General features: G+C 40.7%; 1 protein-coding gene across 1 annotated transcript in view; it reads left to right on the forward strand.

Annotated features, from left to right (window-relative positions):
- The window catches only part of SPEF2 (sperm flagellar 2), a 176,129-nt gene that overhangs the window by 72,243 nt on the left and 88,232 nt on the right, over window positions 1-15,654 (forward strand). Inside the window, 4 exon segments of the mRNA NM_001044561.1 lie at window positions 845-948; window positions 3,771-4,027; window positions 11,531-11,639; window positions 13,193-13,350. Of these exon segments, the coding sequence (NP_001038026.1) occupies window positions 845-948; window positions 3,771-4,027; window positions 11,531-11,639; window positions 13,193-13,350 (628 nt within the window).

The following is a 15,654-nucleotide window of genomic DNA, read 5'->3' on the forward strand; positions in this document are numbered from 1 at the left end:
TTGTATTCTTAATAGTCTTTATATCTGAAGCAGTGGAAATTGCTTTCAGTTTTGCCAAGTAAGAAAGTAAACACATGCTTTTAAAAATTTTAGAGTTATGCCAAATTGATATCTCTGTGTTTTTCTTTATCCCTTAATTTGTGACTTTCTTTTCACAATCTCTTTACCTTTAAAGATTTCCCAGAATTTATCCTTAGACTTATTGGTGACATTGCAGAATTTTTCACTAGTCCTTGAAAAAATGTTTCCAACAATATACAGACTATTGCTTCTAATGGAAATTAACATTTCCAAATATAGTATTGCTTTACTGTGTAGATGGAAACTTTTTTTGGTCATCAAATAGAATGGTCAGGTTAATCAAGTGAGATTTTATTAACTAAAAATAGGGTAAATAAATAAAAGTATATTTGATTCCTTTTATTATGTATTTCAACAAGAAAAAAATATTATATTTTAGATCTCAAAACTGCTTAAAGATGGCAAAGGTTTTGGAAGAATATACACCAAACTGCAAACACGATGATCTATGGGGAGAGAAGTAGGTGTAGACATAGTGATAAAGGGGGACTTATAATTTTTACTCTGTGTATTTGAAATATAAAATAGCAGAAAGGCTACAAGTATTTTTTTAATTTTTAAAAAATATTTTATTAAAGTATATTTGATTTCCATGGGGCCAATTTCTGCTGTACAGCAAAGTGACTCAGTCATATATATACATATATGTATATATATATACATTCACACCCTTTTTTCATATTATTTTCCATCATGGTCTATCCCAGGAAATTGTACATAGTTAAATTAGCCTTTCTCTACTATGCATTGCTTGTTTTCACAGCTCACTACGCGTGCACAGCTTGGCGCAAAATCAGAAAAGCTGCTGAAGAAAGGAAAGAGCATATCTGATACGTTGCTAGTCAGCATTGTGGTAAATGCTATTAAGTATGTATCGGGCTTTTCTTTCTTGTATCTGTTTAATAGGTTCTTTATCAGATAGAGAGGCATAAAAATGATATAGAAGTAATTTTTATTTTTAATGTCTAATGAATACCACTCACTCACCTACTTGAAAAAATATACAGCAAGATACAGATAGCGTGTGATTTACACACCCATATCTCACTTTCTTACCTTCCACCAACCCTGACTTCCTTCACCCAGAAGTGAATTCAGGTTAATTTCTATTCTCTGTGAGGAATTCAAGGAGAAATTACATACTTGGAAAAGCCAAGGAACAGATTATGAGAGGAGAGACCCTAACTGCATGGCCACAGGCCAGCATGCTTCCTCATTTTGTGTTTCGGGAAGATGGAGTGACCCCCCCACCCCCGCCCTGAGAGCCAAAGGCTGGGCAGTGCTGGGGAGGAAGGTGATGAGAAAGCAAAGTTTGCCCAGTCAAGGAATAGCATATATGCAGAGCACAGAGATGATGTGCAACGGAGGGTAAAGGAAAAATTTAAATGAGCTGTAATTTTGTAGCCTCTCCTTTCCTCCTTTCTACGAATAAAGGATTCTCCTCCGCTCTCTTTTACCATACAGAGAAGAGAGAAATTAAAAGAGGCCATAGGGCGTAGGTTGGCTACTGGGAAAGAGTTTTGCAGAGCTTAAGGCAAGTGAGGAAATTGGGTAGCTGTGCTGTGTGGGAAACATTCAGACCGAGAGATGTGAGGAGAGGAGCTTTTAGAGACGGTTTACTGTGAGTCTGGCATGGACTCCCCCCTTTAGAGTTTTCCTAAGAGATCTCATTAAAGATTTCAGTTGCCTCTCAGTTGTGATGTGTCCTGGGCTGATTGTCTTTGAACACAACACCGAAAAACCTGGGCCACAGGGATGCTTTCCTCAGAGCTGGGCAGGATCTCACTCTAATAGTTGCAACCTTTTTCAGAACTGGTGTAAAGCATGTTCCAGCTGGGGGACTCCTCATTCAAAGAAAGCCGTACATGAAAAATATCAGCTATAAAGCAGATTTTAGCTTTGGTTTCGGTGAAGTTGGAGCATTTACACCCCACACTCAGGATCCCTCTCCCCTCCCACCACCGCCACCACTGCCATCATCCCTTTTGACCCTGAGGCCCCCATAGAGAACTGTCATCAGTTTGCCATCTTTTCACTTAGTCCAAAGGCATCCTTTTTGAACAAGGAAAGGAAGGCACATGGCAGCTCAGTGAGGCAAGCCGGTCATGTATCTAGTTAGTGACATAGCCAGAGCCAAAGCCCAGGTCCCCTCAATCCCAGTCATCTGGTGTCTTTATGCTACAGCTGGGCAAGTGCGGCCCTGACCTCCTCCCCCATCTGAAGTAGCTGCTGAGACCAGAGATGGGAGAAGGGGGTCCCCCAGAGCTGGCAAAGTTCTCGAGAAATCTCTCTTCTCCATCTAAGAGCAACAAACCCATTCTGTACAGAATACTTTACCAAGCTCTGGACAAGTTATAAAAGCAAAATGCAGGCTTTCGCTGCTCCTTGTAGACTAATGGGAGAAATAGACAGTGACCTGAAGATAGCTTGATACTGTGGAAGGATCACTGGCATTGGGGTCATTTGCAGTTTTGTGACTTTGAGCAAGTAATAAAAATCTCTCTGAACTTCAGTTTCCGCCCCCCCCCCCACTCCTTCCTTGCCAACTGTCATGTACAGGCACCAAAGCAGACTGACAAACCTTTGGAAAGGGGATTCTAATTGTTTCATATGCATGCTAACAGAAAAAGCAATGAAATCATAACTTTTCATGCAAAAATAAAAATCTCAATTTTGCATAATTTAAGGGTTTTGGAAGAGCAAAGTTAAAGTTGTTTTCCAATGCAAAGAACTAAAATCATAACTCTTGGAGCACCAATTCTGTGTAGAGGATGCTGCGCTAAATACAAAACCTAAAGAAATGGTCCTTGCCCTTCAGCAACATATAATCTAATTGAATTTTTTCTAAGTCAAGAAATATAAGAATTTTCAATTGTATGGTGAATTAAATGAGGGTCTGGAGGAGTTCAGATCAGGCTGTTATGACTCCATTGGGTGCGGTAGGAAGAACTCTCCAGGTTAGTAGAGGGGTATCCACCACATGCTAACTCTGTGCTGGGTTCTTAAAATACATCGTTTCAGTTCATCCTCACAGGCACCTTGTGATGTATGTTACATTATCCTGCTGTGTAGGTGAGGAAATTGAGGTTCCAAAGAAGAACAGCCTATGAACACAGAAAGTGCAATTTATACTCACTTTAACAGTGAGGTGATTGGTGTGTTCAAAGTGAAATGGTTCAAAACTGTCAGAGAGAAGAAGTTATAGGGACGTAAGTTGTGGCCAGTTCATTTTATTTTATTTTATTTTTGTATAATGATTTTTTTTCCATTATAGTTTGTTTACAGTGTTCTTTCAATTTCTACTATACAGCAAAGTGACCCACACATTCTTTTTCTCACATTATCCTCCATCATGTTCCATCATAAGTGACTAGATACAGTTCCTTGTGCTATAGAGCAGGATCTCATTGCTTACTCACTCCAAATGCAATAGTTTGCATCTATTAACCCCAGACTCCCAGGCCAATTCGTTTTAAATACCATGTTGTGGTTTCTGGAAGAGATTTGGACCATAGCAAGGACCCACAGAAGGAAGTTAAACAAGGGAGTGATTGTGGTACATTAGCAAACCTAATTTTAACGATAAAAAAAAGTAAAATTCACGCAGAAAGAGGTTACTATGGAATTGAAAGATAAAGGCAAGATTCATTGTAATCAAAATGTTGATGGTTTGGCTTTTCCTAATTTAGTCAAATACCTATATACAAAGGCTGGATCCTTGATGGCTTTCCAATGACATTAAACCAAGCAAAGCTTCTGGAAGAAGCTCTCACAGGCTTCAACAGAAACCTCATAGAACTGGAGGGAAAGAAGTCACAAATATCCACGTTGGCTGTTGATCCCACAGCTTCCAGAGAAGTGCCTCTTCCCCCTTCTGCATTTGATTTTGTCATGTTATTAGATATTTCAGATAATACCTCACTGAATCGCATGAATGACATCATGGGTAAGTTGCATACATTTTGTCCCTTTTTTAAAACATGCTTTTGATAATTCAAAACTGTTCATTTTTCTTTGACTGAAATGGTGACTATTCCAATTTACAATTACCAGTGGGTAATAAAGAACCCATTTTGGATTTCCAAAGGATTATCCAGCACCTGGATTTCCTACTGTGGCTCAGTGGTAATGAACCCGACTAATATACACAAGGATGCGGGTTTGATCCCTGGCCCCGCTCAGCAGGTTAAGGATCCAGCATTGCTGTGGCTGTGGCACAGGCCGGCAGCTGCAGCTGTAATGATTTGACCCCTAGCCTGGGAACTTCTGTGTGCTGCAGGTACACCCCCCTCCGAAAACAAGAATGATCCAGGATAGCTCATTTGCCCACGGCTCTCTCAGTTTTAGCACTGTAGCCTATGCCCAGCCCAGAGTTGGCGGAGAATTCCATCCCTACTATAGGCACCTCACTGACCCCTTCCATCCACTTGGCAGCTCCTCTGGCACACAGGTGCCCTTTTAGAGACTCGCATGCATGAAGGAGCTTCTTGTGGCTACGTAGTACATCTTTGTGTGTCACCCTAATGAAGTTCATAAGCTGCATGGGTGGGAGCAAGGATCTGGTAACATCCTTCCTTGGATTGTGTGTTCACTGGGGAGTGGGCATCAGTCGACTCAAGTCCTCACACAGTGGGTTGAACAGTCCTGCCAAAGTCCATGGGTTAAATTTAACCACTTTTCATTGTTGAAAAGTATTACTTTATTCCACAAATTAAGAAGTTGTGAATAAAATCACATAGTCTTGAAATATGACTTTCCAAGTTATGAGGTATATGACCTTGGAAAAGAAACCTCATTTTTCTAAACCTCAGCTTATATGGTATTTTTATGGATCTTAAAGGAAAACTGGGTTTTTTTTTGGGGGGGGGGGTTTGTTTTTTTGTTTTTTTGTCTTTTTGCCATTTCCAGAGCTGCTCCTGCAGCATATGGAGGTTCCCAGGCTAGGGGTCTAATCGGAGCTGTAGCCACCGGCCTACGCCAGAGCCACAGCAACGAGGGATCCGAGCCACATCAGCAACCTACACCACAGCTCACGGCAACACCAGATCCTTAACCCACTGAGCAAGGCCAGGGACTGAACACGCAACCTCATGGTTCCTAGTCGGATTTGTTAACCACTGAGCCACGATGGGAACTCTGGAAAACTGTTTCTTTACATACAATGCTTCTGATACCAAAGGTGTAGTTTTTCCACATCACCTGATTCTTTAATTCTTGGAAAACTAGGTATCCTATGATTTAATTCAACTCTGGCACTAACTGCCCAGAGCTATCACAGATTTTCACAGGTTAAGGGCTTAGTCCCACAGGACTTCTCCCCTCTTCAGATGCCAGTCTCAGGTAGTGACTTCTTTCTGATTTGACTACAGATTCAAGGTTTCCAGGACCTTTCCTCAGAACGAATAATTTTCTATAATGACTCACAGCTCAGGGCAACACTTGACTTATTCTTACTGTTTTATTCTAAAGGATACCATAAAAGATACAAATGAACAGACAGATGAAGAAGTACACAGTGTGGGGTCTGGAAGAGGCTTGAGCTCAAGAGCCTCTGTCCCCGTGGAGTTTGGGGTGTGCCAGACTCCTGGCATGTGGATGCTTTCACCAACCCACAAGCTCTCTGAACTCCCTCTGTAGAGTTTTCATGGTGGTTTCATCATGTAGGCATGATTGACTAAATCACTGAGTGCTGGTGAGCAGTCTTCAGCACCTTCCCCTCCCTAGAGATTGGCGGGGGTGGGGGGGGGAAGGACCACAAGTTCCAGCCCACTAGTCACTTGGTTTCTCAGGCAACAAGGCTCCACCCTCTAAGAGTCACCTCTGTGGCGTGAAATCAGATAAGGTTGAAAGGGACTTACTATGAATAACAAAAAAATGTTCCTTTTACTTTTATACTCAGGAAATTGCAAGGGTTTTCAAAGCTCTGTGTCAAGAGCCAGAGACAAAGACAAAATATATATTTCTTCCTTTTTTTTTTTTTTTTTTTTAGGCCCATACCTGCAGCCTATGGAAGTTCCCAGGCCAGGGATCAAATTGGAGCTGCAGCCGCCAGTTTACACCACAGCCACAGTAACATCAGATCCAAGCCATGTCTGCAAACTACACCACAGCTCACGGCAATGCCAGATCCTTTAACCCACTGAGCAAGGCCAGAGACTGAACACGCATCCTCATGGATACTAGTCAGATTTGTTTCCACTGCACCACAACTAGAACTCCGTATATTTCTTCTTATATCACAATATCAAAGGTATTAAATGAGATAAATGTTGAATATTCAGGATAGAATCTGGCACATGAGACTGATTCAGGAAAAATGGAAGACTTGGCAATGAACAAAAGATTATTGAATATCCTTTCAATAGAATTTTGAGTATTGTCTCATTGATTTTATAGTTCTTACTTGTTTTGGTCAGAACTAAGCAGACTAAATATGTCCACAACTTTGAAAAATGTATCTGCAGTTTTATACTCAGGTATTTTAAATTAAGAAAATCATCCCTTAAATTTTTCCTTCTTAGAATATAAAATTTGAATGGCCATTGAAAGATCATTTTGCCAACTTACTTTCCTCATCTTGAGCAAGACCCCACCCAAACTCTTCTAGACAGATGAAACTTGTATCCCTCTATGTATCTTGTTCATCCAAACTTTCCCTTATTATATATTGCCTGCTTGCTAAATGCTAGACACTGTGATGGGCACTGGTGATAGAATGATAAAGAAATGGATCCTGTCTTCAAAGAGTTTAGTGGAAATTGTAGATAAGGAACCAAGGAATTACAGAATCGAGTTATGTCCAACATAGCAGCCAATAGCCACATGTGGCTATTTAAGCAATTTAGAATTGATAAGTTAAAAATTCAGGGAGTTCCCATCGTGGCCCAGCAGAAACCAATCCGACTAGGAACCGTGGGGTTGTGGGTTTGCTCCCTGGCCTCGCTCAGTGGGTTAAGGATCTGGCGTTGCTGTGAGCTGTAGTATATATAGGTCACAGACACAGCTCGGATCTGGTGTTGCCGTGGCTCTGGCTAGGCTGGCAGCCTATTGGACCCCTAAGCCTAGGAACCTCCTATGCTATGGGTGCAGCCCTAAAAAGACCAAAAAAAAAAAAAAATCATCTCCTTAGTTACACTGGCCACATTTCATGTACGAGTGTGTCTGGTGGCTACCATACTGGACAGAACTGAAATAGAATATTTCCATTATCTCAGAAAGTTCTTTTGGATAACATTGGTATAGAGTGATGGGAGCTAAAATGGTGCCACTAGTCAATATTGATCTAACATTTATAATATGCCAGGAACTGATGATAGAGAAATGAAGGGCAAGTCCCTATCCTCACATAGTTGACAATATAGAGGGAGAAGAAACAAAAATAAACTGATTATTGTAATATCATCATTTATGAGCTACAGTAGGTGAGCCCAGCATGGGAAAATATTTACCAGGTGAAGATCAGGAGGAAGGTGGAGGGAAATGCGTGTGCAAGGCTGGGCAAGTGAGCGTGGTCCATCTAGAGAACAGCAGAATTATCAGTAGGACTGAGAGGCAGCAGGGGTGGAGGAGTGGCAGAAATGAGCCTGGAGGGCAGGCAGGGATCAGCTGAAGAGTCTTGTCCTGGGTTGAGGTGTTTGAACTTAATCCTGAAGCGGTGTGAAGTCACTAAATCCTATTAAAGCTGAGATTTAATGCACTTGGATATACTCTTCATAGTGGTCACTCTAACTGGAGTGTGGAGGAGTGAGACTGCAAGCAATGAAATGAGTTGTTAAGACTATTACCATCTGAAAAGCAACAGAGGCATGAAGACAGCTAGAGAAGTGAGTAGGAAGAGTCAGCTCCGAGTGGTATTTGAGGGGACAACTATAGAACTGTTGGCTTGGGGGATGTGTTAGTACAGAGAGAACAGGATGACTTCAAGTTTTGGAGTTGCACAACTTTTCGAATGATGATACCATTCACTTAGAGAACATGGAAATTTTTTAGGGTCATGTTGAACTTGAAGTACCTAGCACCTATGGGACTTTTAAGCTATGATGTTCAGAGACCAGTTCTATAAATGGTCCTAGATGTCAGGAGAGAAGCATGCACTAAAGTTAAGGATTCGAAGGTAAGACAAATCATCTAGGAAGAAAAAAACATTTTAAAAAATATCCAGGATGACAGCCAAGAAACCTTCAGATTAACAGGGAGAGCAAAGGAAGAAGTGTTTAAAAGCAGCAGCTAGAACGAAAAGAAGAAAGCCAGGGGATTAATATCGCATAAGCCAAGGGAGGACAGATTTTCAAAATAAGGGTGTCAGACCAGTGGGGTCCTGAGGTCTGGCTGGGGTGTGGGAGCCCAGTCACTAGGGTTGGCTGTAGCATGTGGCCCTGCAATGCTTGGGGTCTGTGAAGAAGCCTAAAGAACATCATCACTGGGAAGCATCTTACAGCCAAAGTCGGGGGGGCTCAGAGGCTGAACATCAGTCCAGCCAAGGCTAGGCAGAGAGAAATGGAGTCAGCAGGCAGGAGACCAGGAGACCTAAGGAGAGGAAATAGTCAATGTAGGAGCATAAAAGCCTCTGTCAGAATGGAAGAGTAAGTAGCTGCCTGGTTCTTGGCCAGTGCCTTGAGCCATTGGTCAGCCTGAGAGGGAACAGCAGTGTTCATAAGATGATAAGAGATACCGAGAGGTTTTGAGTTCAAGCTCTGCCTGGCTACTGGCTAACTTTCGTCGTGTATAGTGACTGAACAGAAACATGAGGTGGTAATGTTTGTTTCTCGATCTGGATGCTGCATTCATTTGGTGAGGTCACTGAGCTATATATTCATGTGTGTGTTCTTTTTGGCAGTTGTGGTTCAATAAACAATTTAACAGTTAAAAAGAAGTTCAGAGCCTGGAATCAGATTGACTGGAATCGAATGCTTTCTCTGTGGTTTGTGAACTATGTAATTTGGACCAGTTATAGAATCACAATCCTACTTCACAAGTTTTGTTGTGAATATAAAACAATGTAATACAGTCATCCCTCAGTTTTCAGAGGGGATTAGTTCCAGATCCCTGCAGAACCAAAATCTGTGGATGCTCGAGTCCCTGACATGAAATTGTGTAGTGTCTGTATGTAACCTATGCACATCCTCTCTTATGCTTTAAATCATCTCTAGATTGCTTATAATGACTAATACAATGTAAATGTTACGTAAATAGTTGCAAACACAGTGTAGATACCATGTAAATACTTGTCAGCACATGGCAAAATCAAGTTTTGCTTTCTGGAATGTTCTGGAATTTTTTCCCCAAGTATTTTCAATTCGTGTTTGGTTGAATCCATGGATGGAGGACTGACTATATGTGTAAAAACATTCAAGAACTATGTGCTAAATATTACTCGTAAATGTGACAGAGATATCAAATAAGATAAACACGGAAACATGTCCATTGGCTTTGACATCTTTGGAAACCAGAATAAGAGCTTTTTCAATGGAGTAGGAGACAGGGAAGCATGGACTGCACTGGAAGGAGGTGTGAATGGGAGGAGAGGAGGTGGAGTGTGAGTGGAGATAGCTCTCAAGAAGCTCGTCTCTGAAAGAAAGTGCCATGGCAACAGGATATTTCTCATCATTATTAACATCCTTTCTCTCTCTGTCTCTCTCTCTGTCTCTGTCTCTCTCTCTCTCTCTCTCTCTCTCTCTCTGTGTGTGTGTCTCTGTCTCACTCTCTCTATACTTTAGCAAAGTGTGCATATAAAGAGTTCACCTGATTTTTGAGCCAGAGAATTACTGAGATTACAACTCTAAAGATTGTGTATTTATCTTCAAAGAAGTCTACAGTATAAGTGTAGCCCCAGAAAGAGATTTGAATGTCATCTAAGGCTGGTGTAGCTGAAGGACACAAACTGAAGTTGTCAGATGACGGAGAGAAGTTGAACTGTTCAGCCATGCAACTCAGATTTGTTATGAAATAAAGTGAAGTCACGATAATGCTGGTCAATTTGGGGGAAAGGATATAGGAATTTGGGGGGCTGGATGATCCCATAGAGGTTCATCAGCTATACAGGAGTGCTGGGAAGACAAATAAAAGGAGTGTAAGTCACTAAAATAGCAGAGATGGAGCCATTGCAAGGGATCACAGAATCCAGGACGTGGCCATGGTAGTGAGGGCTGGAGGCAGAGAGGAGGGGAAGGGGCCAGTGCTTGGGTATGGTTTGAGGAGACAGGATGCTGATCCCTGCGCTGGAGTCCTTGACAGACATGAGATAGTGACCATGGGATTGTGCATGATGACGTCTCCTGAGATGCACTCCCACAGTTGTCGTCAATCACCCATTACTGTCAGTGGTCTTTGGGTTTTATGAATAACCTATAAGCATATTCTGTGTCCTAAATTAATTTCCTCTTTTTCTACCGTGAATGTAGATGGAGAACAATTGATTGTCATATCTTGTGAAGGTCCTTCATTTTCTTGAACACTATTAACTCACTCTTCAATGTCCTCTTGTATTGATTAATTCTAGTTCTTTTTAATCCAGGTCAAGTCTTTCTTTTCCTCTTTACGATTTTCCATTTATCCTGAATTTGTGAGTTTCTGGACTTTGTACATTAATCCTGAATAAGACTCAGCCAGAGGAGTTGAGATTGTTTTTGGTTTTGGTCTCTCTCTCTCTCTCTCTCTCTCTCTCTCTCTCTCTCTCTCTCTCTCGCTCTTTTTTTTTTTTTTTTTTTTTTTTGTCTTTTTGCCTTTTCTAGGGCTGCTCCCGCGGCACATGGAAGTTCCCAGGCTAGGGGTCCGTTTGAAGCTGTAGCCACCGGCCTACACCAGAGCTACAGCAACGCAGGATCCGAGCCGCGTCTGCGATCTACACCACAGCTCACGGCAATGCCAGATCCTTAACCCACTGAGCATGGGCAGGGATCGAACCCACAACCTCATGGTTCCTAGTCAGATTCGTTAACCACTGCACCACGAAGGGAACTCCATTGGTCTCTTTTATGTCTGTTCTATGGGGAAAAACCAAGTTAGAAAGAAATTATTTTATCTTATTGTAATAAACTATTGGCAAATAACTTGCATGCATAGTTGACTTTATGGCCATTCTGTTATTTCATTCTTAGTTTTACATCATAGTGTTGATTTTCTAATTGTTTCCTAGTTTGTTATTCATAATGAACCATCATTTTTAATTCTCATCTCCTCCTAATCAATTCATAGGGGATCCTTTTAGCTTGAAATTATAGTTCCTCTCTATAGTGTTGTACTTCACCCCATTTTCCCCAATTGCCAAGGTAAATTTGAATCCTGATCCCCAAACTGTACTTTTGCAACATCTTGTTAAGCATTTTAATTAATATCAGACCAATGGTGGGACCATATCTGTTTGGCTTTCTTGAATCAGTACATTTTAGCAGTGCCACTGCAATTTTGACTCTTGAGCAGATTATCTAATGAAGTCATTTCCATATCATAGCTGAAGCATTTTTAAGTGAAACTCCTCATGAAAATATCAATCAACGTGTAGCTGCTGAAAACCAAGATATGGATGAAGACCAGAATTTAAGAGACCAAATACAGCACAGGTTAGTTTAAAGCTCAATGCCCTGCTTCTTGTTTCTTATCCTTTGAATAGACTGACAGCTAGTCACTCTAGAATCATCAGATCCAGGGAAAAAAAATGTATTTCCTAGCATTCAGTCTTTTACAGGTAAAAGAAAACTAAGTAGCTTTGATGTTGAGTGAAATATTTATGTGCTGATGTTTTTCCCCCCTTTTTACAGCTGCACCTCTAGCATATGGAAGTTCCCAGACTAGAGGGGGAATCAGAGCTGCAGCTCCAGCCTGCACCAGAGCCACAGCAACACTGGATCCTAGCCACATCTGTGACCAATGTCACAGCTTGTGGCAACACTGGATCTTTAACCCACTCAGTGAGGCCAGGGATTGACACTGCATCCTCATGGACACTCTGTCAGGTCCTTAATCCACTGAACCACAACGGGAACTCCAAAGGTGAGATTTTTTTTTTTTTTTTTTTTGGCCATTCCTGGGCCATCCCAGACCAGGGATCAAACCCATGCTACATCAGTGATAGGAGCTGTAGCAATGACAATGCCAGGTCCTTAACCACTAAGCCACCAGGGAACTCCTGTGCTAGTTTTTATGCTGAGAGCACAAGTCATCTTAGTTTGAGAAGAAGAGAATTAAATCAGGCAACACTTCCCTTTATAGCTACATGAATTTACAAGTTTGTTATATGGAATCCAAATTCAGCCCCCATTCAACAAATACCAGTGAAGATCATGGACTTTCAAAGAGCTATGCATCAGATTATAGATTACATAGATTATATACATCAGATTATAGTGTTTCTACATCAGATTATAGATTATATAGATTCTTTACCTCAGATTATATAGATTATATAATCTGATTATAAATTATGTATATAAATTATATATACATCAGATTATAGTGGTTTAGTGCTTATGTTTTACTAAAATGAAGTCATCCTTTTAAAAAAAAAGGCCTTATTTATGTTGTAAGCACTTTGTTCACTGGAAAAGAAAACTTCGTTTACTGAAACTTTGAGAACTCAGAAAATATGAAGTAAGCCAGGGAAGAGGAATTTGAGCTACATTAAGCCTATCTACTTTCAGAAACAGGAAAGTTTCAAAAATCATTCCAAGAGTATATTTGAGTAAAGCAAGTAAGTCAGAATCATCTACATTTACTCAAAATTCTCTTCAACTTTAGAGATGACCTCAGTGGCCCAGACTGTATGGCCTACCATCAGAAGGATGCTCAGAATTTGTCTACTATGAGGTGTAGAGGTTGTTTCCTTAGCTTCCCACTTAGAGAAGTGAACCCACACCAAAGATTTCCTGAAATGGTAGAACTTTCAAATCTTCTTTTACTCTTTCATGTATCTCAAAATCTATGGCTTGATGGCATTAACGATTTCTCATTTAAAGTGGATCATATTTCATCGCCTGTAGATTTCTTGAAGTTGACTTTTCAGATTTAACTATATTGGCAGCTTACTTTTTCATCATGTAATTAGATAAATCATGCTTAATGTTACTCTAATATTTCACTCAGTATGTGCTAGTCATATAATATTTGGATTTTGCAGAATTATAGGCTTCTGGGACCACTGGCCTTCATTGGAGCAATGGTTTACAGAGCCAGAAAACATTTTGATAAAAATGAACGCTGAAGTAGATGAACAGTCCCTATGCCAAAAAGTAAAGGAAATGTTTATGGCAGAAATAATGAAAAAAGAGAATAAAGGTAATTACAGTTCTTTATAATTTTGAGCTTACATAACAAAAATGTGTGGTTTTAGTGAGTTGAGGAGGAAATGAATGTGTGATTGCACATTTCTGTCTTCTTTTTGGGTTATACCATCTACCAGTGTCTTCTACCTCTGATTTTAGCTTTCCAATGGAAATGTTTCTAAATAAAAGATTTTGCTCTCTTCATTTTAATTTAATCTAATCAAAAGAGGTTACCTTGCTAAAAGTTTGTTTTCATTTGGGAAAAAAAAAAAAAAAGCAGAGTTAAAACTAAGGATTTTCTAGAGAAGGGTAAAGATTTAAATCTGTTGACCTCAACATTAGAAGGAAACATTGAGTGAACTATCTTTCTAGGTTGAAAATACTAGGCAGAGTATTTCCCCCAAATCTTCTTGTTTTGGTATGAATTTACTATTGACTATTTATTAGTCTACTTCTGGGGTGTATTTTACCCACATTAAGCCATCCTGACCTCCTTCCCCCTTTATTCAACCAATAGTAATTGCCCATTAACTTTTCATAGTATTATCGGAATTTATTACTGAACAAGATCTTAGGCTTATACGTGGCCAATGCCAGACTTCAGTTGAGATCTTACCTTGGAGAAGTGATTTCAGAAATAAATATTTCCCTTTTGTTTTTCAGTCACCCCAACTACAATGCTAACTACAGTTTCTTGGTGTAATAAAACATCACCAGAACTAATAATCTCACAAAGATTCTAAAACTGCCTTGTGAGTATGTTGTCTCCCATGCTTAGATTGATGACCTAACTGCTGTAACACTTCAGTGAACTGACACCAAAGTAGCACATACGTATAAGCCGCAGTCACCTTGGGGACCCAGGAGCTCACACTCAGAAAGACAAGCTTCCCATCTAAGTGTCTATTTCCCAGAACACCTATGCGAAGCTTTCAGACAAAACAAAAACCAACCCTATATTATATAAGAGGCTTAACGTGTTATTTGACAGACATTAGGCTGAGAGGAGAGAGGAAACCTCCCACAGAAATCTTAGTCTTAATTTTGGGAGGCAAAAACAAACGGATTTAAAGCTGTAGCGTCAAACATCTACAGATCAGAATCAGTGCCTTTGCCGGCTGTCAGACTCACATCAACATTTTCCTAAAGCTTTTACATTCTAATCACACTGTATTAACAAGCTCAACTGCCCCTTGTTTCAGACTTACATTCCAATCAGGGAATTGTTTTAACAAATATTTTATAATTAAAATAACAAACATTTGCCTAACCTAGTACTGTGTATTACACATCCTGATTAAGTTAAAAATAAAATTTAAAAAAGCATACAGTACTTCTAGGTATAGCCTGCTGTTTCAAAATGATCCTAGCATGCTGTTAAGTAGAAAATGGGCACAGAGAAGAGTCTGACAGCGTGTCCTCCTGAAAAACAAAATTCAGCCCAGTACATTTGAAGCTCTAACTGGCCTTATTCCGCTGTTCCTAAACTGGCCACCATCCCATCAAACCCCCCATCCTGTCTCTCCAAGGAGCAGTACAAAGGGGAGGGTGGGCCAGGGATGTCATTAACAAAAGCAAGAGAAGGAGTTCCCCTTGTGAGGCAGCGGAAACGAATCCGACTAGGAACCATGAGGTTGCGGGTTCAATTCCTGGCCTTGCTCAGTGGATTAAGGATCCGGCGTTGCCGTGAGCTGTGGCGTAGGTCGCAGATGTGGCTCGGATCCTGCATTGCTGTGGCTCTGGCATAGGCCGGCAGCTGTAGCTCTGATTCGACCCCTAGCCTGGGAACCTCCATATGCCACCGGCGCAGCCCTAAAAAGACAAAAAGACAAAAAAATAAAAAAATTTAAAAAAAGGAAAAGGCCAAAAAAAAAGTTATTTGGGCCCAGAACATCTTCTTTTTGCGAGGAAGGGAACTACGGGGGTCTTTACCTTGCAAGTGCCTTTTCTTCTTTTGGGGTGCAGTTGTGGGGGTGGCGTAGGAGGGGAAAGGGATCAAGAGAGGCCCCACATGATAGATTACCTCATTGGTGCTGACCAGAAGGTTCCAAACTGGGTGATTAAGATGATGTTTCTGGAGAAAAGAGGAACTGATGTTGAAGCAGATAGTAAGTCCAGGTTTGGTATCATGGGCTTTCTTTAACAGCAGCAACACCATTATAGGCCTGTGGTTTTCTCTTTGATAATACAACCCTTTAGGGTGCGAGAGGGAAAAGAACAAAGAGACAACGGGAAATTTCCCTTTCTGCTTACTTGTCTAAATTGTTGGATTTAAAAAAATACTGCGGGAGTTCCCGTCATGGCTCAGTGGTTAACA

Source organism: Sus scrofa, chromosome 16 (genome assembly GCF_000003025.6).
Source record: "Sus scrofa isolate TJ Tabasco breed Duroc chromosome 16, Sscrofa11.1, whole genome shotgun sequence".
Taxonomy (NCBI): domain Eukaryota; kingdom Metazoa; phylum Chordata; class Mammalia; order Artiodactyla; family Suidae; genus Sus; species Sus scrofa.